The sequence below is a fragment of the Notechis scutatus genome, chromosome 4, assembly GCF_049901735.1.
Source record: "Notechis scutatus isolate UNSWTSFEM ecotype Mainland chromosome 4, rNotScu1.2, whole genome shotgun sequence".
NCBI classification, from domain to species: domain Eukaryota; kingdom Metazoa; phylum Chordata; class Lepidosauria; order Squamata; family Elapidae; genus Notechis; species Notechis scutatus.
In genome coordinates, this window is record NC_142012.1 from 59,312,767 (window position 1) to 59,340,727 (window position 27,961).

At 43.4% G+C, this 27,961-nt stretch overlaps 1 protein-coding gene across 3 annotated transcripts in view; it reads right to left on the reverse strand.

Moving 5' to 3' along the window:
* Positions 1-20,197: 20,197 nt before the first annotated feature.
* Positions 20,198-27,961, reverse strand: part of RBPJ (recombination signal binding protein for immunoglobulin kappa J region) — a 33,249-nt gene continuing 25,485 nt past the window's right edge. For all 3 annotated transcript variants that reach the window (XM_087963508.1, XM_087963507.1, XM_087963509.1), the window contains exon 11: positions 20,198-26,641. In XM_087963508.1, the coding sequence (XP_087819634.1) occupies positions 26,326-26,641 (316 nt within the window). In that variant the 3' untranslated portion in view covers positions 20,198-26,325. The remainder of the gene's footprint in view (positions 26,642-27,961) is intronic.

Below are 27,961 nucleotides of genomic sequence, written 5' to 3' on the forward strand. Positions count from 1 at the left end.
TCAAACTTGGCAACTTTAAGACTTGTGGCCTTCAACTCCCAGAATTCCTGAGCTAACATGACTGGAGGAGGCATGCTTGGAGTCCACAAGTCTTAAAGCTATCAAATTTGAAGACCCCTGCATAAGAGGAAGGGTAAAATTCAGCCATACTTTTCTTCCCTGATTAATTTTGCACCTAGGCTTCAGTGCCTCCAAATTAACTGCATGAAGATAATGGAAGGCAAACATAAAAAAAAATGTAATTGCTATTTGGGAAAGTAAAGAGTTTAATGTTTGGGGAATAAACAATTAAGTTCCCAAGTGCCTCACCGTAACTGCATTTTTCTACAACAATTTAATGTAGCTTCGATTCAGAGCAGTGGTGGAACAAGGAACCGATTTGACTATAAACTATATATATATATATATAAGTGAAAAAGCACCCACGCATCATCACAAAATCTCCAGAACCGTAAAGCCTACAAACTTGAAATTTGGCACCTATGTTCCTTTTGGCTTCTAGGTGCTCACTAAGAAAGGATTTTTCAAAATGACCATCAGAGCATCAGTATTTCCTATATTATTATTATTAACACGCTCTGATGCTAAAGAGTTCTACTCCCCCTCCCCACCTGGAAAGAAATCTGTTTCAAAAGCAAAACACAAGCAGAGGAATTTCAGTTTCAGTTTCACAGCACCTAGCAGCTTTAGTACAGAACAGTTGAGCTAAGCCACACCCAGGCTCCTTCCTGTCTCCTTGCTCACACGGCAAATACTGTTTCACTTTCCAAACACACTGACAGAATGCTAGCCAGATGAATACCGATGGATGCTGGTAGGTAGAGGCAGAATCCCCCTCCCTATTTTCCTCCCCAAAAACTAAGCCCAACCACATAGTTTCGTAGCAAAGCACGAGTATTGAGCTAGTGTTTTATGTTTCTACCCAACAACAACGTGCAAGACCTTCTAGGTGAGATCAAGAGAACCCGCCATCAATACACAAGAATTATACCCTTGCCTTTGGCACTGATGCACCAAGAACCAGTGTTCATACATACTGCCTATGGATAGGAAAGCTCTATTAGCTTGCCTAGCTGAGACCGCTTGATATTCCTTTCTTCTAATATGTGGTAGAGTGCAACTTTCCTGGCCTTTAGGCCTACATGGAGGAGGGAGAGAGAAACACTGACCTTGGTTGATACCTGTCTCTATAGATCCCAGCAGAACTGGGACCTTCTCCCACGTTTTTGTAAGATTCACTAGTGTTTTTATTGTCCCAGAGGTGCTTTTTCCAAAAGGCAACTGCACTTTCTTGGGGTTTTTTTTTTTCCCTTGAAAACATTTTGCTTCCCATTCAAGAAGTGTCTTCGGTCCTGAACAAGTTGGATGAAGAGTGAAACATTTTCAAGGGAAAAAAAAAACTCCCAAAAGTCCAGTCCAGTTTTTGGAAAAGCACCTTTGGGACAACCAATCATAGACATAGAATTAGGGGTGACATCGTAGCAATATTCTTATTATTTCTCAAAGCACCAAAAGGAAAAACAAGAAACAATGGTTGGAAACTAATCAAGGAGAGAAGCAACCTGAATTAAGGAGAAACTTCCTAACAGTGAGAACAATTAACCAGTGGAACAGAAGTTGCCTTCAGAAATTGTGGTCACTTCATCAAGTTCATGGAAGTTTCTCCTTAATTCCAGGATATTTCTCTCCTTGATTAGTTTCCAACCATTATTTCTTGTCCTGCCCTGTGGTGCTTTGGAGAATAATTTGACCTCCCCTCTTCTTTGTGGCAGCCTCTCAAATACTAGAATCCTGCTATCATGTCCACCCTAATCCTTCTTTTCTCTAAATTAGCCAAACCCAGTTCCTGCAACAAAATAAGAATGTTAACTGAAATGGAGCCTGTCCCTACAGCTGTTGTTAGCCATTCAGCAAATTGGTTCAGATAAGCCATATCCCTGAGGTAGATCTGGGAAAATCTAAAATGTTGGAAGGAAGGAAGATATGCCAGGCCACCAAGAGGTGAAGAAATTATCTGGCTTCTTTAATTAGGCCAAAGAAAACATAGCTTTGATTATGTGAAGGAGCTCAAATAAAGGTTATACAACAGAGGCTGTGAAAAATTGAAATTAAGGTCTGGAACACATTGGATATCATGGAAATTTCAAACCACCACTGTAGTTGCTGGACACGTATCAATATGCATGTAAAACAGACCAGGGGTCTGTTTTCCTGTTCTCTTACATGATTATTTTCTCTTTATACTCACTCTCCAGTGTTGCCTTGGGACAATTAAACCATTTTCTTGTTTTTTGTGAGCAAGATGGAAAGGGCATTAAGTGATTTATACTAAATTTGTGTGTGTGTGTGTGTGTCTGGTGTCTCCCTGCTACTGAACATCCCATGTATAACTGTATATTTTTAACGTGTACCTTTCATATGGTATGATGTGCTACAAATACATTTATTAAAAAGATATTTTACCTTGCAGCATTAACCTCCTGTTTTTTGGCATCATAGCAGAAACCCTTGTTAATGTTTTTCATGATTATGAAAAAAAAAAGTGTAAAAAAAATAGGATCGCGCCTTCTTAAAAATCCTCCTACCCTTGAGATCATTTTCAAGGTGAAGTTTTCTTCAGGAGGGAATTCAACTCTTGGTGATGTAACAGTTTTTCTATTTCCTCAAGCTTTGAATGGGAAGTGAAACCAGGGGTGGGATTCTCCCGGTTCGGACCGGTTGGGGCGAATCGGATGTTAAAAGTTACAGCCGGTTCGCCTAACCAGTATTTCAACTGACCGGATGGCCCCGCCCCTCCTCTTCCCCCCTCCCCTCCCAGGAGTCTCCATGTGGCCCATTTTCTATGGAGGGTCTGCGCGGAGCCTCTGGGAGGGGGAAAACGGGGCCTTCTGGAAGTCCAGAAACAGGCCTATTTCCAGCTTCCGGAAAGCCTCCAGAACCCGGGGAGGCCATTTTTGCCTTCCCAGACGCCCTAGGGAGGCCTCCGGACCCTTGGGAGAGTGAAAAACGGCCTTTCCGGAAAAACCGGAAGTTGCAAAACGGGGCCTATTTCCAGCTTCCGGTGGGCCTCCAGAGGCTGGGGAGGCTGTTTTTGCCCTCCCAGAGGCCTGGGGGCAGCCTCTGGACCCTTGGGAAGGTGAAACGGCCTCTCCCGGCCTCTGGAGGCCCGCTGGAAGACGGAAACAGGAAGTATCACCATGGCTACCATGGCCTCACCCACGCAGCAACCGGGTAGCAAACTGGTTGCTGGGATTTTTGAATCCCACTCCTGAGTGAAACGTCTTCACGGAAAAGCAAAGAAAGTTCAGTTGCCTCTTGAAAAAGCACCTTTGGGATTATCTAATAATGTCCCATTCTGGTATTAAATCAGGCCTGAAGCTCCTTAGTTTCCAAGCAGTGTGAAAGTCAGGACAAGGGTAGCTACAATAGCTAACAATCAAGATATAGAAGAGCAACCACAACAACTTATGAGGAATATTGAATTTTACAATAGTTGTGTTTACACGGGAAGCATAGTTAATATTGAACATCTTCCTCCTCTTTTAAAGACCCCATAATCCCTTGCGGGGTGGAGTTCAGGCAACTGAATGGAGCAGAGTGTTTACTGGCCGGATGCCCTTCCTGTCACCAATGCAGAGGTTTTTTTTTTATTCAGCAGATATATTCTCAGTGTGCCCAGAGAAAGAAATATTTCCCTCTACCTAGGGATTGAACTCACAGCCTCCTGATTGGACGCCCTACCATTAAAGCATAGTTAATATGGACCCAGCTCCAAAAACAAGCTGACGTTCGGTAACCTCATTCCCTAGTTAACCAACCCAGTCAGAATACCTTGCTTACGGGAGTCTTATACAAATTGTGACTTGGAACATAGCTGGCTGGGAAAAAAAAAACGTGGTTGACAGGGAACTAATGAGTTTCCTATCTAAATTTGACGTAATAGCCATCCAGGAAACCTGGCTAACTGAAGAGGACGAACTAAGTACAACTTCCAGGATTTCAGGGATGGGCTTCCCCCTGCCCGAAAAATAAAAAATAAGGGGCAACCCTCCGGTGGGCTATGTATCATTATTAAACAAGAATTTGAATGACGGGGCAGAAACTATATAATGAAGAGAAGTTTTCATATTTTCTAATTGTGAAATTCAGATACGGGGAGTTCGAATTAATATTGGTAAATGTATACATTCCTCCAAACACATCTCTGTAGTATAACTCTTGACTATTGGACCAGTGGTGGGATTCATTTTTTTTTTTTACTACCGGTTCTGTGGCCGTGGCTTGGTGGGCATGGCAGGGGAAGGATACTGTAAAAGCTCCATTCCCTCCCCACCCCACTAACCTGCTTTCCAGCTCCGTTCTCCTATGCAGGGCAACCAAAGAAGACCCAGCCAATCAACTGTGACTCAGGAGGCAGAGAATAGATGGGCGCGGGGCCAGTCAGAGGTGGCATTTGCTGGTTTTCCAAACTACTGAAAATTTCCGCTACTGGTTGTTCAGAACTGGTCAGAACTGCTGAATGCCACCTCTTTATTGGACATGTTTAGAAGTCATACTAGATATCTAGTATGACTTCTAAACATGTCCAATAAAGAGGTGTCCATACTGTATCCTCAAGCCATAATTATATTGCTTGGAGATTTTAATGCTAAATTAGGTCCATCTTTGCATGAGTTTGCTCAAAGGAAAGGATTCCCAAAGGAATTTCTTGGTAATCATCCTCAGTGCTTTCTAGAGATAACAAAAATAATACTGCTGGTCTGCTCCTATTCTCTTTAATTTTTAAAGATAATCTTCAAATCTTGGATAGAAGGCCTACTTGTGTCTAATTTCCCAACATTTACATATCAAAACAGAACTGGGGCTGCAGAATTCAAATTATATGTTAGAAACTTATTCTTATATATTCATATGCTTCCCTTTGGACACGTCCTACTTAAGAGATGAGGAAAAATATTAAAATGGGTTGAACACATGTCAAGATTCTCTCATTTCATAAGGACTTTTTAATTTCTTTTGAGTTACTATACCTTAATTAGTTATCATTCAGCACACTGTGCTGGACTATTATAGCTGCCAACCTTCCCTTTTCTATTGCCCTGAAATGAAATTTCAGTTTGCAATGGGCATTGGCTGATATGCTTTCAAAAGGAGAAAACATCTACAGATAAACACCATTTTTCTAATCATGTGTCTCTCAGCATCCTGGCATCTTCACTTTGGTTTGATTTGATGCATGGAGCTCATGTGATCTTACCTGTGAGAGGTTTTCATGGCAATCATTTAAGGAGAACTCTTATAGGATAGGGATGTGGTGGCTCAGTGGCTAAGACGTTGAGCTTGTCGATCAGAAAGGTCGGCAGTTCGGCGGTTCAAATCCCTAGCGCCGCGTAATGGAGTGAGCTCCCATTACTTGTCCCAGCTTCTGCCAACCTAGCAGTTCGAAAGCATGTAAAAAATGCAAGTAGAAAAACAGGGACCACTTTGGTGGGAAGGTAACAGCATTCCGTGCGCCTTTGAAGGCGTTTAGTCATGCCGGCCACATGATCACGGAGACGTCTTCAGACAGCATTGGCTCTTTGGCTTTGTAACGGAGATGAGCACCGCTCCCTAGAGCCAGAAACCACTAGCATGCATGCATGCATTTATTTATTTATTTATTTATTTATTTATTTATTTATTTATTTATTTATTTACCTTTATCTTTACTTTACTTATAGGATAATTTGTGGAACAAGATTGGGCTCAACTCTAACAAGCTGCTTTATTTTTCTATTTTCTTACACTCCTTAATAAATGACTCCTCAATGCAGAAACACAGCAAAGTACATGGGCAAGCGGTTGATTGCAACTTGGTTGTTTTCTTGAGACGTTTCATTAACCACATTATGCAAGTCTAGATACTATTGCTATTGCTGTTGTGGCCCACTGGCGGCTAGCGGAGCTGGCAGCAGAGTCAGACAGTAGTGAGGAGGTTGGGGAGGAAACTGGGCCAGTCCTGGAGGCTGAGGAAGGCTCGGACGAGGGCTCTGCATCAGAGGCAGAGATGGGGCCAGGGCAGGCTGGCAGTTGTCAGTTGCCTTTGGAGTCGGATAACAGTGAGGCGGGGGAGCATCTGGAGCCGGTTCCCAGTCTGCACATGTGCAGAGTTGCCAAAAGAAAATAACAATTACGAACTAAGGGTCGACATTGGAGTAAGGCCACGGGTGGACGGTGAATGGCCCCTCCCATAGGGATTAAAAGAGGAGCAAAGGGGGAGGGGACTTTTGCAGGAAACAATTCATTCGTTCATTGCAGTGGTGTGAAGATCTGTCTGTGCGTCTCAGAGCCTCTGTGCCGAGTCCTTCCTTGTCAGCACTCCGTTTGAAACTATTTAGTTGGCAGCTCTCCAGGCTAGATAAGGTCTGTTCTCCTAATTAGACCCTTGAAAGACTGTTTGCCAGGCCTTTGGCTGAATGTGAATGCAAGAAATTCATCTTTGTTTAATAAAAGGGGTTTTGCCGCGACAAAAAGTCTGCTTAGTGCTTTTTGGGGAAGCCGAGGTCAGAACAATTGCTATCTTACCTAGTTTGAGTAATGAAAAGTCTGTAAGAAAACAACCAAGCTCAGAGGGCACCAAGGACCCCTCATTTCAACTCCGAGCTCCAAATATTCTTTTTTATTGATACATCCATGAATAAATTACTTGAAATTAGAAAACCAACCATAACTCTGCTTGCATTTAGAGAGAACTCTTTGATCCATGCCAGGTAAACTCTACCCAGGCACCCGTCAAGCACGTGGACCTCAATTCCCAGAATTCCCCAGCCAACAAGGCGTTTCAGAGATTTCTGGATATTAAATACGTCAGGCATTCAGGAAACCAAGTTCTGGTTGTGGCTGATCGACAAGTATAAGTGAAGCTATTTATCATGTTGTCTATGGACTCATTTGAGGAGGCTTGATATTTCCTTGATGTTTTTGCATAATTAGACAATGCTACGTTCCATACAATAGGAAAAATATCTTGTTTGCTCCTCTCACTTGTGCCTCCAATAAGGCTTCTTATGTTCTGTTTTGTAAAGCCTGAGATATCTTTATTTAATTTGTTGGAACAAGGAATGATATATCAAACTCTTAGATTTATACCCTACCTGTGATCCAGGAGCACAAGATGGCATCTCGGCTTCCTGTATCTTTTTCTCCCCAACCGCCCTGTGAGATAGAGTAGACAGAAGAGAACAACCCTCCGGGTTTTGAGAGAAAATTTGAAAAACTCGATTGGAAGTTTCTCCAACGGCCTTTCTAACTTCCTTAAAATCCTTTGATTTATAGAGTTCAAATCGGGCATTTTTTATGCACTTCTAGCAACACTGTAAATTACCTTCCGAGACAATAATAGTAAATATTTATGTGTATAGAGCCCTAGGTTTGCATTTGCTACAGGATCCCCAAAGATACAAGAGGCAGTTGATAGTGAAGTGGGCACAGTAGCGCCTGCATTTTCTGCGTCGCATAAGAAAAGTACATCTGAAGTGGTGGGTGCAGTGGCCTAGAGGTACAGCTCTCGCCTCACAATCAGGAGGCTGTGAGTTCGATCCCAGGTAGTGGTAGATTTTTCTCTCTCTGGTCACACTGAGAATATGTCTTCTGCAAACTCTGCATTGGTGACAGGAAGGGTGTCTGGCCAGTAAACACTCAGCTGCATTCAGTTGCCCTGAATCCACCCACGGATTATGGGGTCATTAAAAGCCAAAATAACAACAGCAGCAGCAACAACAACAATAATAATAGGAGTACATCTTCCTCTCCCTGTCCTTACCACTTTCTACCAATCGAGAATCCTGTCATATTGCATGACAGTCTGGTTTGGAAGCATTACTGCTTCGGACAGGAAGGCAGTGCAGAGAGTGGTGAGGATGTCAGAAAACATTGGCAGTTCACTCCCTTCAATCCAGGACATGCATAGAAGCTATGCTTGAGCCAGATGCACAGGATTGTCTGGGATGCTACATAATCCTCTTCACGATGTGTTTTCCTTGTTACCTTCTGGGAGGGGGCTTCATGGTATCCGAAGCAGAACATCCAGATTTAGCTGGAGTTTTGTTCCATATGGTATCAACCTTGTGAACTCACAAACTTCCTCTTTCTGCGATGGACAAGGGTGCTTAGATCTGTCCCAGAAACAGCAAAGTACCAGCCTGTGGTGCCTCTGCCAGTGAAAACAGAGATTGGGAGGGACGCCCACAGCTCTCCCGAGCATCGTTTTCTCTGGCAGAAGATTTCAGGAGGCCGCTGCAGCCAAAAAAGGAGCGTGGGAGCCCATTTTTGCTGGCAGAGCACTCAAGTCACCAGAGGCGTACACCCATCTTGGCCACGCCCATCTTGGCCATGGCCAACCCCGTCCCGCCAAGGTCAAACACAACCCTGATGCAGCCCTCAATGAAGTTGAGTTTGCCAGTGGTGGGATTCAAATGTTTTTACTACCGGTTCTGTGGGCGTGGCTTGGTGGCCATAGGCTTGGTGGGCATGGCAGGGGAAGGATACTGCAAAATCCCCATTCCCTCCCCACCCCACTAACCTGCTTTCCAGCTCCGTTCTCCTGTGCAGGGCAACCAAAGGAAACCCAGACGATCAGCTGGGAGGCAGAGAATAGATGGGGTTGGCAGGGCCAGTCAGGGATGGTATTTGCCAGTTCTCCAAACTACTCAAAATTTCCACTACCGGTTCTCTAGAACTGGTCAGAACCTGCTGGATACAACCTCTGGGCCATGCTCACCCAGCAACCAGGCAGAGAACCCATGGCTAAAATTTTTGAAGGCCACCCCTGGGTAAAGGGTTACCGCTGGGTGGAAGAAGAACAAGCACCATTGCAGGACCTGAACATGGCAATTGCACACCCGCGTGCAGATACTCACGTTATGAAATCCAACAGGGGAATGAGGAAGCATGGATCTTGCTACGAGGCATGTATCCATCAGGTTCAGAACAGAATTATCCAAGTGCTTCAGATTCATGTTTTGGTGCCTGGTGTTTTCATAAGCCAAGCTCGATGAAAATATTGAAAAATCAAACTGAGCCTCCTCACATCCTGTTCCAATTGGCTTGCCCACAGCCGAAGTGCCCCTCAACACTCAAGAGGAGCATTTTAAATCCCAACGCAATTTGCAATTAAACACAACCGACCCATGGGTCAATCCTGAAGTAGCTTCTCCTGAAGCTGTACACTTCACTGCAAATCAAAATATGGGAAGAATCGACTATGGTGGCAGGAAGAAAGACTTAAGCCATAAAAGCAAGCTTGATAATAATAGGGCTCCCTTACATGGAACGGTGGCAGATTCTCCTTCATTAGAAATCTTCATGACAAGATTTCAATTCTAAGCAAGAGGATGTCATTGGATTTTGTCAACCATCAAACTGGGTTAATTTGCTGCAGGGCTTAGATTCTCTTTCAGTAGGGTAATTCCTAGGTTGTTCACAATAGCCTAAACATCGTCTTGTGCTTTGCAATTCCACTTCAGTCCTGGGAATCTTTTATGGGGGAGAAGCTAAACTCCAGAGGGAATAAATCAGATTATTCATGGCTGCCAGTAAATATACAGCCCTCTGGCAGATTTGCTGCTGTCTAAACGGCATGCAGAGTAATAAAATGCCGTATGAAAAATCAACAGTGAAAACAGTAATGTGGAAATATTTATTCTAGTAGAAAAATAAAAGGCAAAAGGCAAAAAGTCACAAATGCAGCCCATCAGTAATGTGTCTGTTTCTTTTTTCAACGGAGACAATTTAATTTTAAAAAGGACGCTCTTTTTTTTTTAATGAATTACCAAAAAGGCAATATAAACAATGAGAGTTGGGTTTTTTCTGAGAACACGCTTCTACAGGTAGGTAAAAGAGCCAAAAAGACTTATCTTCTTAGTAACCCTACTTATATATCCAAATTACTAGACTGGGACTAGTGATTTAGGTGTCCAGGTATCCACCCACTCCTAGTGTGTGTGTTGAGTGATGTTGCACTAGTCTCTCAGTCCAACACGATTGAAAATGGAGGGTGGGGGGAATGAAGAGACCAGTATCATTGTAGTAACTGGAACTAACCTAGTAGGAAGGATGGTGGTTTTATTTAAGTCACCTTGACAGCAAGCCTTCCATCTTATCCAGGGGTGGCCTTCAAAAATTTCAGCAACGGGTTCTCTGCCCGGTTGCTGGGTGGGCGTGGCCATGGTGGGCGTGGCCTAGTCAGCTTCCTGCACCACAGTGGAGGGGGGGGCCGTTTTTGCCTTCCCCGGACTCTGGAGGCTTTCCTTGAGCCTCCAGGGGGGCAAAAAGGGCCACCCAGAGCTCCAGAAGCTCTCTGAAAGCCGGAAACAGGCCCATTTCTGGCCTTCACGAACTTCCGGGAGGCCTGTTTTTCCCTCCCCGAGCCTCCATGCACCCTGCACGTACCTGCATTCAAAACGCGCCACCTGGGGACTCCTGGGAGGAGCATGGCAGAGTGGGTGGAGCCAGTTAAGAGTGGGGGTTTTGGGGGTTCTCCAAACTGCACAGGATCTTAGCTAGGGGCTCCCCCGAACCCCTGCAAACCCCCAGCAGCCCACCCCAATCTTATCTCTTGTGGTCCCTTGGAACAATAGCTTGATACTTTTCAAGGCAACTACCTATCTATCTTTCCAGAAGTTACTTCACATGGCATGGTCCCCGCTAGATTTGGTGTAAGTGCTTAGTGTTTCCAAAATGCATTTTTTCTGGTGAATAACAGTATATACGTGCGAGAAGAAAAGGATTTGTAGATTTGAATGCAGAGAACAAGTCACTATCATAATGTTTATAAGGATAAAAGGAAGGTGTACTACATGATAGGTTATGCCATGATTGTATAGCTGGGACTAGTAGTATACAATCTTGGAGATGGAGATAAATCAATCTCACAAGGAATAAACAAAATTAAACTTTGGGGTTGTTGTTTTGTTTTGTTTTGTTTTGTTAATAAGAAAAATCCCCTGATAAGAAAAATCCCCACTATTTTAAAAGATTGAAAGATTTTAAAAGATTGAAATGCAGATAATCAGTGTTGGAAAAGAACTACTCTAGTCCAAGGATATGGCAACTGCAAATGAAGACACCAAGAAACCACCCAAGAGAACATAAAAAATAAATACAAGAATTTTGGCAGATCATAAGACGGCACTAAACTGCTGGCTATAAATGTTTCTTTAAGGAGACAAACACCAGAGATTGTCTGGAGGTTTAGTTCAGATTGATAGCAAATACTGTATATTGCCTTCAATCAGGTAGAGGAATAAACATGACTGTAACACAAAAAGAAATAACAAAATTTAAAATTTGAGCAGTTTCTAGCTAGACCTTTATTTCCATCCAGGGACCAAACTATTGAAGCAGATTTTCCCGGTTTCAATTTATCCAGAGTCCTTTGCATTTCTTAATATGCCCAAATTTAAATCAGGGATATAAGAGAATGTTCTAAACCAGCGGTCGGCCACTGGTGGTCTACGAGAAAATTTTGGTGGGCCACACAGAAATCTCACCCCCAGAGCACCCCTCCCCCAAAGCAATTAATCCAGGCTGCACAGAAACACAAGGCTGCACCGCCCACATGGCCCGCGGGAACCCTCCCCATCCACTCACTCCTTACTCGGCAAACTTGCCTGCTAAATTGCTATTTTTCTGACCATCATCTGTTCTGCTGTGCCAGGAGATTTAGATTAGCTAGGAAGCGGGAAATGCTTTCTTGCTTTGTAGCTAGTCTTTGTAGCTAGTCTTTAGATCTTCGGCTCTGCTTTTAAGCACAGCCAAACCTCCCTTAGGACTGAAGGTTCTATTATTCAGTGCAGACTCACAGCAAGCACATTTGAGAGACTGAGCTAGCCGATGGCAGATAGATAGATCACTGAATGATTCTGTGAGCAACTCAATCTGTCTGCCTGCTTTGCCTGATTTTGGGTAAAAGTTGCTCTTTTATTATAAAAAAAAATCAATATTTATATAAATATTTATAATATTTACATACAAGCCATGCCCAGCCAGTCACATCACCACCAAGCCACACCCACAAATTAGGCCACGCCCACAGAACTGGTTAGTGGTCCCTGGGATTTAAAATTATGAGTTTGGTGGTTCCTGAGGTCCAAAAGGTTGGCGACCCCTGCTCTGAGTGGTGCAGTAGCCTAGAGATGGAGCTCTTGCTTCACAATCAGGAGGCTGTGAGTTCAATCCTAGGTAGAGGCAGATATTTCTCTCTCTGGGCACAATGAGAATGTATCTGCTGAAGACAACTCCGCATTGGCAACAGTAAGGGCATCCGGCCAGTAAACACTTAGCTCTATTTAGTTGCCCAGACTCCACCCCGCAAGGGATTATGGGATCATTAAAAGAAAATGATGATGATGATGATATAAGAGCTTTTTTACTTCGCCCATTGCGGAATTCAGTCTGTCTGACCAGATAGATGGGAGAAGGTTGAAAGTTACCGGTAGTTACATTTATTTTTTTCTTTTCTTTCTGGAGTTCAATGCAGAAAGAAGTATCTATTCTGACCCATGCCCTTTTCCAACAAATCAAGCACAATCCAAAAGGAACAGAAACCTTCTAATCCTTTTACAAAATAATTAGCTGTGATAAGCACAAGCCTTGCCAAACTGTGCGAGACTTACCAAAAGATAACAGACAGAAAATAATTTGCAAAATAAGAATCTTCAAATACAAACTCAGAATACTGGAATGTCCACGAGGCTGGAGTTTCAAAATGTTTTTGCCTTCTGCAAAGAACATTTGTTTCACAGCTGGCTTTTATCTTCTTGAAGGAGGGGCCGTTACCTTGCAGCCTTACTCCCGAGTCGCCCATGCTGTTGCAGCTGCTCTTTCCTACGAGCAATCCTGCGCACACGTGCACTTGGCACAGGCTCCTCAGGAACCTCCTCATCACTGCTACCAGCCCCCACAATCTCTGAAGGCAGCAGTCCACTCCCTAATGGTCCTGGCCCCTCATCTGAGTCCTTGCTCTCCTCAGCCGTCCACACCTGCTGCCGGCTAACCACAACATCATTGAAGTTGTTAAGTTAGACACAAGGTTCAGCGAATCTGGATTTGCCCCTGCACTTTGAATGTCAGAAGGTCGCAAAAGCAGATCACATGAACCTGGGACACTGCAGCTTGTCATAAATACAAACTTTGACCATGTGACCATGGGGGCCGTAAGCATGAAAAACAGACATAAATCACATTTTTAGTGCTTTCACTAAACGAACTGTTGTTAGTTGAGGCTTACCTGTAGCTAATAAATTAAATAAACAGCTGTCATTAGGATTCTGAAATTACGGTTTGCTACATGTAGAAATGTAAATGTAGAGGGATGTGGTGTCTCAGTGGCTAAGACGCTGAGCTTGTCGGTCAGAAAGGTCGGCAGTTCGGCAGTTCGAATCCTTAGTGCCGTGTAACGGAGTAAGCTCCCGTTACTTGTTCCAGCTTCTGCCAACCTAGCAGGTCGAAAGCATGCAAAACATGCAAATAGAAAAATAGGGACCACTTTGATGGGAAGGTAACAGTGTTCCGTGCGCCTTCGGTGTTTAGCCATGCTGGCCACATGACCACAGAGACATCTTCGGACAGTGCTGGCTCTTCGGCTCTGTAACGGAGATGAGCACCGCCTCCTAGAGCCGGAAACGACTAGCACCTATGTGTGAGGGGAACCTTTACCTTTACCTTTACATGTGGAAAACTACTCTGGCCCTTATAAATGCAACAAAACGATGCCAGAAAGAGTAGACAGATTTAACAATATTCATTTCTCCCACAGATCAATGCTGCCAATTGCCTGTTTTTCTCCTATAATCTAATCAGTTACCTGCGCTTGCAAAGGTTATGAAACAAACCCTTTCTATCTTTTTTTTAAAAACATAACAAACCAGCCTCAAAAAAAAAATACACAAATCTAGGTTTAGCTGACTCTTTATGCAACCCAAAATCACCCCTCTCGCCCCCACACCCTAAAAAAAAAACCTGTCCCAAACAGAAAAATGGACTGTACTTGCCTCTTCAGATAAAGCCTCACTCTCTTTCCTTCCAGTCTTTCATTCTGAGCCAAGAATTTGCAATGTTTGTCTTTACCTGTCCTTGGCATCTGGCACTGGGGTGGCTGCATTGCAGTTTCATTCTCAGTAGATGTGAGATCTTTCCACCTGGGCTTGCTTTAATCTTTTGGTAGCGGCTGAAAGGTCCTTTGAAAGTAGGGAGAGGATTGTCAAATCAATCAATGCGTTGCTTCAACTTTTGGATGGACACACCTGTTTTCCACGCAAGGCAATGAGGAAACCGATTTTCTACTTTTGGTCTTGTTTCTTGCGAACATGGTTAGGCAATAAACAATTCTTAAAGTTCCAGAGAATTCTTAGATACAGATCAAGAAAGTTGGAAGGGACCTTGTAGGTCATCTAGTCCAACCTCTGCCTAAGCAGACCCAACACCATTTCTGACAGATGGCAGTCCAGTCTCTTCTTGTAAGCTCCCAGTTATGAAGCTCCCACCACTTCTGAAGGCAACTTCTGTTCTGTTCCATGGATTGATTGTTCTCACTGTTTCTCCTTATTTCCAGGTTAAATCTCTCCTTGTTCAGTTTCCATCCATTAGTCCTTGTCTGGCCTACAGGAGCTTTAGAAAATAGCTTGACCCCTTCCTCCTCTCTGTGGCAGCCTCTCAAATATTGGAAGACTGCTATCATGTCTCCCCTGGTCCTTCTCTTCACTAGACTAGCCAGGCCCAGTTCCTGCAACTGTTCTTCATATGTTTTAGTCTCCAGTCCCCTAATCATCCTGGTTGCTCTTCTCTGTACTGTTTCTAGAGTCTCAACATCATTTTTATAATGTGGTGACAAAAGTCCTAAGCATATATCCCTGGCCTTTTCTCTACTTTTTTCCAGGTAAGAACAAGCAGAAGACATAGAAATATCAGCATACAAGAAATGCAAGGGTACCTACCCAGGGGCTAAGGATCAATCATTTGTTGTTTGATTGTAACTAATTACACAATGTAATTGTGTGCCTGAAATCTTGTAAGATTAGACAAGGGAACAAGATATTGGCATTCTTTCTAAATCTTGCAAGTTTTCAGTAAGAAAGTCTATTGGAGCAGCCAGAAGTTAGCCATTTTTAGAAGATTGGTTTAAATTTGGTACTCACAATTATTTTGTGATAACTGATATGTTGGGCTTCAGAAAAACTTTTTAGTGATGAGGTGGTACAGGCTAACCAGATGTCCAAATTTGGCAACTTTTAAGATCTGTGGGCTTTAGGTCCCAGAATTCCCCAGCCAGCCATGCTGATTTCCCCATGCTGGTTGGGGAATTCTGGGAGTTGAAGTCCACAAGTCTTAAAGTTGCCAAGCTTCACAACCCTTGATGTAGAGTTTACCTGTTGAAAAAGGTTGAGAGATGATGACAGCATACAAGATTACCAACATTGTCGTTTCTTACTGTACACTTAGTGTAGCATTATGTACGGAACATGGAAAATATAATTTAAAAGACCAACTTCTAGAAATAACTATGGATCCGTCGTAGTGTCATAATGGATAGGAACTTGGAAACTCCACAAAGGAACTTGGGAGGGGCACAAGGCCAATTTTTGGAAAACGATAACCTGAAGATGCTACCTTACTATGATAAGTGAAGACAAAAGACAGACAAGCTGTGAAAAAGCTTTGTGATAAATCTACAGCATTAGAATTGGATAAATGTTTAGAATTTTTTAAAAAACAATCCTTTTTTTTATGTGAACAATTTAATGCAGAGGTCTCCAAACTTGGCGACTTGTAGACTTGTAGACTTCAACTCCCAGAATTCCCCAGCCAGCATGGGGAATTCAACATGGCTGGTTGGGGAATTCTGGGAGTTGAAGTCCACAAGTCTTAAAGTTGCCAAGTTTGGAAACTCCTGAACGTGTCCCAACATACATAACACTCCTTCCTTTTCCTATTTTCCCTATAGTAACAACCCTGAGTTGAGTTGAGCTTAGGGAAGAAGATTGGCCCAAAGTCATCCAACCAGATTTCATGCTTAATGCAGAACTGGAACTCACAGCGTCTCGATGATTAGTGCAAAGTCACCCATCTGCTTTCATATCTAAAGTGCCTCTTGTTTTTTAGCCTGGTGCCTTCACTACCAGACCAAGCTGACGTTAGAAGGAAATTCAGCAAAAATCTTCAAAATTAACTTGGTTTGCTAAACACATCATGCCTTAGCAGAACACTTTTTTTATCTATTATCTATCTATCTATCTATCTATCTATCTATCTATCTATCTATCTATCTATCTATCTATCTATCTATCTATCTTCCATATCCCTATATCTATCTTTATATCGTTCTATCCATCCATCCATCCATCTATCCATCCATCCTTATCCATCTATTCATCCATCCATCCATTCTTCTATCATCTATCAGATAATCTATCTAATCCATCCATCCAACTGTCTGTCTGTCTGTCTCTCTCTCTCTCTCTCTCTCTATCTCTCTATCTATGTATGTATCATCTATAATCTAATCACCTATCCTGTCTATCATATCTATATGTCTGTTTATCATCTTATCATATATCATATCTTTCTATCTATCATCCATTTCTTTCTTTCTTTCTATCTATCTATCTATCTATCTATCTATCTATCTATCTATCTATCTATCTATCTATCTATCTATCTATCTATCTATCTATCTATCTATCTATCTATCTATCTATCTATCTATCACAGATAGTCCTCAACTCCCAAGTTCATTTAGTGACTGTTCGAGCTTACAATATGTGACTTATGACCATTCCTAACACTTATGACCATTGCACCATCCCCCCCCCCCCATGGTCACTTGATCAAATCCAAACTCTTGGCAACGGACTCGTATTTATGATGGTTGATCTCCTTTTGCGACCTTCTGACAGGCGAAGTCCAATAGGGGAAGCCAGATTCGCTGAACAACCATCTTACTAACTTCACATCTGCAGGGATTCCCTTAAACAACGGTGGTGAGAAAGGTCATAAAATGGGGCAACATTTATTTTAACCAGCTGCCTCACTTAGCAACAGAAACATTGGGCTCCACTGTGGCTGTAAGTCAAGGATTACCCATATTTGGTCTTTTGTAACATTTTCTGAGAATAACCAGGCATTTGCGTACAACGAGCGAACTCGCGCAATGTGCCAAGCCAGAATTAAGGAAAGGCACACTGCCACCTTGTGGCTAAGCAGTGGATGAGCACTCTTATCAAATCTATTCTATAAGCCCAGAGCCGCATGGAAAATAGCTTCACGTTAGCCTGACACTTCTAGCTACCGTGTTTCTCATATAATAAGGCCAGGTCTTATTTTTTTTTGAGCCCCGAAAAAATAGCTAGGCCGTCTTTTCGGGGGTGACTTAATTCCCCCCCCTTGCATCCTCGGGCAAGCGGGCGGCGACGGCTTGGATGTTGACCTCGGCGTTGGTGGGGCACTTTGTATCGGGAGACCTTCTGCAAACCGTTGCTTTCCCTTCTCCCCGTGCTGCCACGGCATTTAGAGCAGCGCTGTGGTGTTTGGTGCAGCCACACAGCATTTGGCGCAGCCATGCGGGGCCGGCCAGGGGTCCTTCCTGCCAATGGAGCCCAGCGGAGACACTTCAGGCGCTCCTGTCACCGCCTTCCCGGGCACCGTTCGAAGGCAAAGCCCATTCTTTTAAAAACGGCACCCTACTACCGGTACGACAAAGCCTGCCCTGCCCAAGAGGGCAGCCCAACCCCACATGGGGAGGCGAATCTCCCGGGGCCACAGCGCAGGATCAGCCCACCCTGGGAGAAGCGCCCAGCTGCCATCCCTGCCTGGCGCTGGGCAGAGCGCGAAGAGCTTTGCCTGGGGCGCCCAGCGCAGCTGACAGGCAGGCCCTCCTGCCCGGCGGCGAACCTCTGGCCAAAACAGCGAGCGCCTCCCTGACGGATCCTCCACTCATCCCGCCAGGAGCCGGGCGGGATTGGCAGAGCCGGGAAAGCGAGCCACTGGTGCACACCCGCCTGCCAAGCGAAAGAACTGGGCTGACTCGAGCTTGGCTTCCTTCCCAAGTCCCTCCAGCCCGACCCGGAAGGGGGCACTGGGAGAGGCCGCCCGAGGCAGTGATAGCGCTCACCCATCCGTGGACAGGGAGGCAAGGCGACAGCCAGCTGAGCCCTGCCGAGTGAGCGCCTCTGCCCGATGCCCATGCCGCTGCAGCGTTTGGAGCTGCCGGTGAGTTTGGAGATGCGTGGGAACAGGGACGGGCTGGGTAAGGGGTGGAAAGGACGGGCGGCTTCGGGCTCTCTCCGCTGGACCTGCCGGCCAGGGAAGCAGCACCTGAAGCCGAGTGTCTCCACCAGGCTCCAGTTGCAGGGAGGAGCCCTGGCTGGCCACGCGTGGCTGCGCCAAACACCGTGGCGTTGCTCCAAACGCCGCAAGCCCCCCTCCATTCCCCCCCATTTCGCATGTTTTAATATCGGCCTTAATTTGGGGGGAGGGGCTTAATTTCATTTCATGCCAAGAAAACATGCTGGGAGAGGCCGTATTGTTGGAGAAACAGGGTAGTATACTAAAACAGGAGCAGTTTTGACCTGTAATGGACTCTCAACAAACTCCTAAGAATCAGAATCCAATCTTAGTTAATTTTGAAGCGTGCTTAAGCAGCCTCAGTTACCTCTCAGTGGTCTTTTGTCATCCCCACCTTCAGTGATGGAGAGACCTGATTAAACGGTTTTCTATCTTTTCTGAAGTTCAGCAGAACATTGTAAATAAAACCTGGCAGAGAGCTCAGTCAAATGAAGTGTTTTTCCAACAGCATCTCGGATCCTCTTCTCAGTTATGAAGGGGATGTTTTATTCAGTGGTGGGATTCAATTTCTTTTACTACCAGTTCTGTGGGCGTGGCTTGGTGGGCATGGCAGGGAAAGGATGCCGCAAAATCCCCATTCCCACCCCACTCCAGGGGAAGGATATTCCATTTTCCATTTCCTTATTGCCATTTCCACCTCACTTCTGGGAGGTTACTGCAAAATCCCATTCCCTCCCCACCCAACTAACCTGCTTTCCAGCTCCGTTCTCCTGTGCAGGGCAACCAAACAAGACCCAGCCAATCAACCAATGGAACAGAAGTTGCCTTTGGAAGTTGTGGGAGCGCCATCACTGGAGGCTTTCAAGGTGAGATTGGACTGCCATTTGTCAGAAATGGTGTAGGGTCTCCCGCTTGGGCGGGGGGTTGGACTAGATGACCTACAAGGTCCCTTCAAACTCTGATTATCTGTTAAATCTGTTAAATGAGATTAAAAGCAATTCTTTCTTTTTATCTTATTTAATAAATAATACCAAAAAAGGAGGAGGAGGGGAGGAGGAGGACAAGAAGATGGGGAGAGGAGGAGGAGGAGGAGGAGGAGGAGGAGGAGGAGGAGGAGGAGGAGGAGGAGGAGGAGGAGGAGGAGGAGGAAAGATGAAGAAGATGAAGACGAAGAAGAGGAGACGAAGAAGACAAAGACAAAGACAAAGAAGACGAAGACGAAAGAAGGAAGAAGAAGGAAGAAGGAAGAAGGAAGAAGGAAGAAGGAAGAAGGAAGAAGAAGAAGAAGAAGAAGAAGAAGAAGAAGAAGAAGAAGAAGAAGAAGAAGAAGAAGAAGAAGAAGAAGAAGAAGAAGAAGAAGACAACCCTGAACCTTATTTCTCGGACATGAAGCTGCCACTCAGCCCTATGTTTACAGTCTGCTGAAGAAAAAAGTAAAATATCTGAACTAGGCTGCCAATTCAAACTTCGGCCCACCATTTCACACAAAACTAACTGCACTGGATTTAAATGAGATTAAAAGCACTTCTTTCTTTTTTTTCTTATTTAATAAATAATATCAAAAAAGTGAACTAGTTCATATTTACAATATAGGAATTAAAAACAATTTTGTCTAACGTATGCATGTTTTTTCTTTACAAGTGGGAGGGGAGTTTTCAGATCCAGTTTACTGAAGCCCAGATCTTCAGGGACCGTTCTTGAATTCTGGCATGGATTTCATCTCTCTTCTGCTTTTGCACCTGGATTGACTTGTTCCCTGTCAGGAAAAAGCAACTGGCTCCTTATACGGAGAATAATACAACAACATTTCAGCAAGTTTGCATCATTTCAAAACCACTTTCCCCCCTCCCCTTTCCTTTTTGATGAATCAAGTCACAGGAAGAGTAACAGAACATTTAATTCATTCTTAACAAACTTCAGTGAATCTTATTTTTTTTTCCTTTAAAAACAATCAAGTATTCAATGTGCTGATTACACACTGTACACGTGACAAACACACATCTTGGTTTACATTTCATTTTTATTCATTGCTTGCAAACCGCTCTCAGGTTGCGAACTTTTTTATTTTTATTTTTGAGGAAACAGGTCACCGAGTAGATTGGTTTTGTGTTTTTTTTTTTGTTTTGTATAAAAATTACGGCGAAGACCTTCTTCGGTCTTCTTATTGCTACGAAACTTTACAGGTTTGCAAAATAAAACTTTTTTTTTTTTTAAAGGACTGAATGACCATGGACACGGACGAAATATGGAATAATCGGAGCCTGCGAAGCATAGCAAATGACAGGCGATTTCCTAACTGTCCCCGGTTACGTTAAGGTTGCTTGGAAGTACATCCTATGGAGCTCAGCAAGGCCTACTGCCATTTATACTGCAGCCTATTTATCTACGCAAGCGCGCGCGCACGCACACACACATCCATTACTAGCCATAAGGGAAAAATCCTCTCCTTCATCATGTCTGGAGCTCTACAGAGCAGCTGTATGCCCATCAAATCAGACAGTAGCCAACTGAATGGGAAGTTTTTCCGGGATTACTGATAGCTATCCGTGCCCAATTGGCCAGGACAGTTAGCATCACTGGGATAAAGAATGGAGGGCTATCAGCAACAGCTTTTTTCTTTTTTCTTTTTGCTTCCAAGAGCACAGGTGTAATAAAATCACTGTGAATATATCCCTCCATGCTGCATGTGAATACTTCCAAGTTAGCACTCAAGAGACAGGGCTATAGATATTTCTCTCTTCCTCCTCCTTCTCCTCTATACCCAGCCCCCGGGATCCATTATTACTGGAAACATACTGGGAGGGCCCAAACACGACGTTGAAGCAGTTGTGCCTATTGCAGTTTCAATGGAACGGGAAAAAAATGTGTTCCAGAGAAGAGGAGGGAGGAGAAGGAGGAGGGAGAAGAAGAAGAGGAGGAAGAAGAGGAAGGAGGAGGAGAGAGGAGGGGAAGAAAGAAGAAAAGAAGGAGGAAGAGGAGGAGGAGGAGAGAGGAGGAGGAAGAGGAAGAAGAAGAGGAGGAGGAGAAAAGATGAAGAAGACAAAGAAGATGAAGAAGGAGGAGGAGGAGGAGGGAAGAAGAAGGAGGAGGAGGAGGAGGAGGAGGAGGAGGAGGAGGAGGAGGAGGAGGAGGAGGAGGAGGAGAAAAAGAGAAGAAGACGAAGAAGATGAAGAAGACGAAGAAGAAGAGGAGGAGGAGGAGGAGGAGGAAGAGGAGGAAAAGAAGAAGAAGAAGAAGAAGTAGAAGAAGAAGTAGAAGAAGAGAAGGAGGAGGAGGAGGAGGAGGAGGAGGAGGAGGAGGAAGAGGAAGAGGAGGAGGAGGGAGGAAGAAGAAGAAGAAGAAGAAGAAGAAGAAGAGAGGAGGAGGAGGAGGAGGAGGAGAGGAGGGAGAGGAGGAGGAGGAGGAGGAGGAGAAGAAAAGACGAAGAAGAAGAGGAGGAGGAGGAGGAGACGAAGAAGATAAAGACGAAGAAGAAGAAGAAGAAGAAGAAACAACAATCCCGAATCTTATTTCTAGGACACAAAGCTGCCCCTCAACCCTACATTTAATGTCTGCAGAAAAAAAAGGTAAAAACAAAAGAAACAAACAAACGTTGGACGCAAAGAAGTACACAATTCTCAATGCCACCATATACACAGCTTTCCAAAAGTGGAAGTAAACAGCAAGGTTGATCCATGGAACGGGTTATTTCATTCTGCAATGAAGGACACCCCCCCCCAAAAGCTCTTTGGTCCGAATTGGACTGCACCGCATGATAAGGGTGCGTATTTGAAGGCTTATTTGAAAAACCTTGACAAGTTAGAGGGCTATCAACTGGGGGAAAAAAATACAGGCTTTTCTCAAAATGTAGCTGCCATGCTCACAGTTTTGCTGTTCCCAGGCAGAATGAAGCAAGCTCGCTTGTTTTTAGGTTATCAAGAAAAAAACATGTTTCAAACAACAATCCCAGTCAATTCTTCACTCCGCGACAATGGAAACATCTGGACCGCAAGTTAGAAGGATTGATTCAAGGGGTCACAAGATTGAGCTGTTCAAAGGTGGGCGGGGTGATTCTTGAGCCACAGTAGGGAAAAGTGGGGCCCCTTCATCAGACACGTGGCTTCATTATGGGCCTGATGGATTTAATATCCACAGCCAGCCGTACTCTCCCCACCACTAGCTACCAGGAAAACAGGACTGAACGGGTGCTGCAAAATTTGACTGCCGATTCCAAGCAGGAAGTGATAGTTCTGCCTTTATTCCGAGATAGCTCGTGAGTTAGCCAGATGACTCCTAAGGGAAGAGAGGATGGCAGTTTTATTCTTGTACAAATAATGGTGGGGAAACAAAATGCAACACTGGCTTATTTGACCGTTTGCTGATCTAAGAACTGAACAAATACTCCAGTGATGTCAAAATGCAGCTGATTAAGTGATAAGACTGACTCGGAAAGTAAAAACTGGGCCACGTAAGTTCTTCTCGGCTTTGGAGACTCTTCCAAAATCTACAGTATCAACAAAGACAAATTATTCCTTCATCCAGCCCCTCCAATAAATCTGTAAAAGCCAAGGTTAAAAGATGCTGTGAAAAATACACTAATCTTCCCTCCCTCTCCAATGCTCTCACAGTTATTACAGGTAGATTAAAAAAAAGAGAGAGAGAACATTAAGTTTGTCTTCTACCAGAGTCTTTCAAAGATGCAAAATACCAAATATATTCTGTTCAACGAGGGCTGAACAGAACTAAACAGATCAGCTGGCAAGCAAGTTGGAAAGAGGTTAATGCTGAACTATGGTAGAGGTCTAAATGTTTGCCAAAACTTCAGTCTGTGAAGGCCGAGAAGCTTATAGCAGTTTTAAATCAACTCTGTATGAGACAATTAAGTCAGGAAAACCTAAGATGCCACCAGTTTTTGATCCTCAAAACAGTTTGCTAAAGATTGTAGCCTATTCCATAAAAAGTGCAGCATTGTACTCTGCAGAACTCTTAACATACACTACACAGGGATGTCCTGTTACATCACAACAAGGAACAACGAAACAGAAAAGAATATAAAGGCTCCTGGGAGGAGGTTCAGCAAGTGATAAGGCCACAATAAATCCTTGCCTTTGGTCATTGCCGAGAATGAGATGAGGCAAGGTAGAAATTGGTTATGATTAAGAACCAAAAATTAACAAGCATGTTATTTGGAAATGATCAAATGGCATGAAAAAAACCAACATGCCGGGAAGTCTGGGTTGGAGATAAAAGCCTATTTTTTTCGATAGTGGCACTGAGTTGATCAACTGTGCTTAGCAGCTGCAGTCTTCAACTCAACAACTAAAACTGTACATTATGTGGAAATGGTTCATGTTGTTTGCCTTTGCACACAAAGGCTGCTTTTGAAGGAGTTCAACACTGGCTACTGTACTTAAGTCTTCCGTTTATGGAACAATGAAGAATTATAATGAACGAAGGATGCCACCTTTACGACAGGGGGGAAAAAAAATCCCATTGGGATTAAACTACGATGATCCTAATTCTTTGCTTGCAAATAAATTTACAATTTATTTAAAGTCAATTATCTAAAGGAGGGAAGGATAAAGACAGCGCGTGGCAAATTCCTAATTAAGTACCAAAACTGACGCATCGTAAGTGCCAAGTCAAGGACCAATTAATGACTCTCCCTCCCCGTTATGGTGTTTCGAGAATCCGCCAATATATTATATAGGATCCATGTAACTAGGTCAGTACGTGAACATCTGGATCACCGACTTATCCATCAAACCCAAACCACTAGATTTCTAAAACACAGAGTTTCAGAAGACTCCACTCAATGGAACCTAAAACCTCATGGGATCCTTGATCCACGTTTTGGAATTCTTCAGATACTTGTTCCAACAGCTTCAGTCCCCGGAAAAGAACCTTTTGAGTACCAAGGAATCCTCCTTAACCGTATTCCGAAACGATACAAGCCATTACACCAAGACTGGAAATTAACTGCCTTCTCCCCATGAATGCACAGGTTTTAAATATGGCAGTCGCACTGGGCCCATTCGCAGCACGCCTCTCTGCTGTTTTAACCTCAATGACGGTAGAAGAAAAGGGTGGTGTAATTGGCACTTATTTAACATGCAACTGAGAGACGATTTGCAAAACAGGACGACAATCTCTTTACATGACAGGAAGAAGAAATATATATATGCAGGTCTTGGCGTGTTCGGGTCTTTTCCCATGTAAGATTGAGAGCATCTTGGCAACGTTTCGACGAGATCCCACTCGCCATCTTCAGGCTGGTGCTTTCAGCTTCGTGCTTGTGCGCATGTTTATTGGTCTTGGAGTTCGCTCTGTTCTGCTTGATTGGCACCAGCCAATCAAGACAAAAAATGCTACAAAACAGACAGAAGATATTAGAAACACCAATCAAGCAGAACACAGCAAACTCCAAGACCAATAAACACAGGCCAAGACTTCCAACCAATCAGGATGAAGAAAAAACCATTCTGGCACAGCAGTAGGCTAGCCCCAAATTTAAAACAGAAATGGCTGTGAAAGTCTGACTCACAGACGAACACAATACAGAAGCCTGATGATAGCAGAGGAGATTCTGCCGAAACGTTGCTACAACTTTAAAAGCACAACTATAATGACGTGGGAAAATACCCGAACAAAGCTGAATACCATACACACACACACACACACAGAGAGAGAGTTTTGACAGACATTAGTTCATTAAAATGATGTAACATGGGAGGACAGCGAGGGTCATTTCTCACAATTCCCAATATAAAATAAAGAGGAGTATCCAACAATTGTGACCCATGTTTGAAGTAAATGCTGACATTTGCTTATGACAGAAAACATGCAGCCAGATGTTATTGGGAGCAGACTAGGGTGTTTTTTTGTAAAAAATCAAATTATGCACACGCACACACACATACACACACTTAACTTACAATTAATAGCAAATTATGTACAGGGGTAGCCAAATAAAAATAAAAATAAAGCCACCCTGACAAAATCCTGAAAATATTTTTTTTTTCTGAGGCATGTATTGATGGTGAAAGGGAAGAACAATTCCTTTTAAAACACGTACATTAAACACAAGGGGCAGTTCAAATAACTGCACAAGAGGCCACATTTCTAATGTTAAAAACCTCAGGAATCAACATTATAAATATTTTTTTAAAAACAGAAAAAGAAACACAAATTAAGAACGATGCACAACGATGGGAAAAGGAGCTGTAGAGTCAACATACGTTGCGTGTATGTATATTGCAGGCAAGGCAGAGGCATTGTTTTTAAAGCTTTTTGCACAAACTTCATATAACTCTTAAAAAAAATATGCTGGCCTTTACAAGGTTCTACTTGCTGAAAAAAAAAATTCAGAATTCAGTTCATAAAAAGTCACAAGACTTCAGTTTTAAAAAAATGCGACGGTTCCAGCCACAGACCGCGCAAATATATGGAAGAATATGGTAATCAGATTATACAAGCATGGTCAGGCTTGGAACCTGAATATACTTCAGAGCAAATGCTCAGAGGAGGAACAATAATAATAATAATAATAATATATAAACTATTTGGTAACAAAAGCGTACTATATGTTGTGATACAAAAGGCATGGTGAAAATGTACCTTTTCTCTACTAAAATGTTCCTTGGTCCATAAAAACCATGTTTTGTCCACATTTTAACTAGTTCAATTTTAATCCCAGCCACTTTTTGTTTTCAACTGCAGTTGCGTGTCCATTTTGAAAGAGACAATTAAAAATAGACTTTTTTTTCCCATAAAAGGGGGTGCTGCTCCCCCTCCCCCCAAATGCATTTCAGTTTTATCGTGGCTTCGAATTGAGATCAGCACTTGTGGGTGATAAAAGTTCATACGGCGGCAAGGAGGGGTTTTTAAAAAATTATTATTATTTTTCTTTTCTTTTCTTTTTTTCCTTTCCCTCGCGAAACCACAAAAGTTGTTCGGTTCCATTGTTTGAAGCACTTTTTCGAAAAGTATTTAAAAAGAAAGGAAGCAGTTCCGCCTGGAGAGCAGTGGTTAGGAAACCACGGTGGCCGCTGATGACGTGACGCTGGTGGGGTTCGTGCTGACATTTGTGTAACTTCCCTCACTGTTTGTGTTCGATTCGCTGGAGGCCAGGAGGCTGGAGTTGGCTCGGAGGATGGCCCCGGCGGCGCTGCAGTGAGGCCGGGGACCAGGCTCTGGGGTGTAGGTGAAGGTAAGGCTGGTGGAGTAAATGATGCCATCATTGCGCACTAACGTGACCGGAACCTGGACCGGCTGACGAACCCACCGCCACCCTTCCCGGAAGGCAGAGATGTCCGGGACGACGCACAGCATGCTCTCGGCACATCTAAGAGAGAAGCAGAAGAAGACATTAACTTCCTCCAGGGAAACCACGTGCCCTAACATTTTCAAATCCGTATTTGTATTATTTTATTCGTTCGTTATTTGATCGTTTTCTTCCATTCATTTTATTTCTTATATAGCAGTGGTGGCTAACCTATTTGGGCTCCTGTGCCAAAAATTGTGCGCACTTGCACGCTCACGTGCCAGCACCCAGAAGGCAATGCACACACCCCCACGCCCCCTATGCATACACGCACAATCCCCATCCACCCACCCGCCGTACCCTTACCTGAAACTGCACCTCACAGCTGATTTTTGGCTGGGTTGAGGACTTTTTTGGCCTCTCAGAGGCTTGAGGAAGGCTTCTGCAGGCCGAAAACTAGGCCCGTTTCATTACTTCCAGTATTTCCGGAAAAACAGTAAGTGATGAAACAGGCCTAGTTTTCAGCCTGAAAAGCCTGCAGAAGTCTTCCTCAAGCCTCAGGGAGGCCAAAAAAGGTCTCAAACCGCCCCAAAATCAGCTGTGAGGCGTGTGCATGTGCAGTGAGATAAGTTTGCCTGCAGCTCGTGTGCCAGCACAAATGCCATAAGTTCGCCATCACGGTTATATAGGATGTTTTTATATTCCTGTAAGCCCACCTTGAGTTGCCGTGCACGATAGGCAGCAATATAAATTCATATCGATCAATCAATATTTTCAAACATTAAAGAAAAATAGAAGAATCTGAATGTTACATGGTATGGGACTTGTTTTATAAATGGCTAGAAAATAAAATTAATTAAAAGGGATCAGATGTATTTATAAAGCAATAAGAGAAGCTAGTGTAATAGACATATTGAATATTACTTACATACATACATACATACATACATACATAGTATTCAGCTTTGTTCGGGTATTTTCCCACGTCATTATAGTTGTGCTTTTAAAGTTATAGCAACGTTTTGGCAGAATCTCATCTGCCATCATCAGGCTTCTGCATAGTGTTTGTCTGTGAGTCAGACTGTGAGTCAGCAGTAGGCTAGCACCAAATTTAAAACAGAAACGGCTGTGAAAGTCTGAAACTGATGATGGCAGATGAGATTCTGCCGAAACGTTGCTACAACTTTAAAAGCACAACTATAATGACGTGGGAAAATACCCGAACAAAGCTGAATACCATACATATAAATACCCGCGAAAACTTAAGAAAACAAATATATATATATATATATATTCTCTTAAGTTTTAAGAAATAATATATATATATATATATATATATATATATATATATATATATATATATATATATATATATATATATATATATATATATTGGGAATG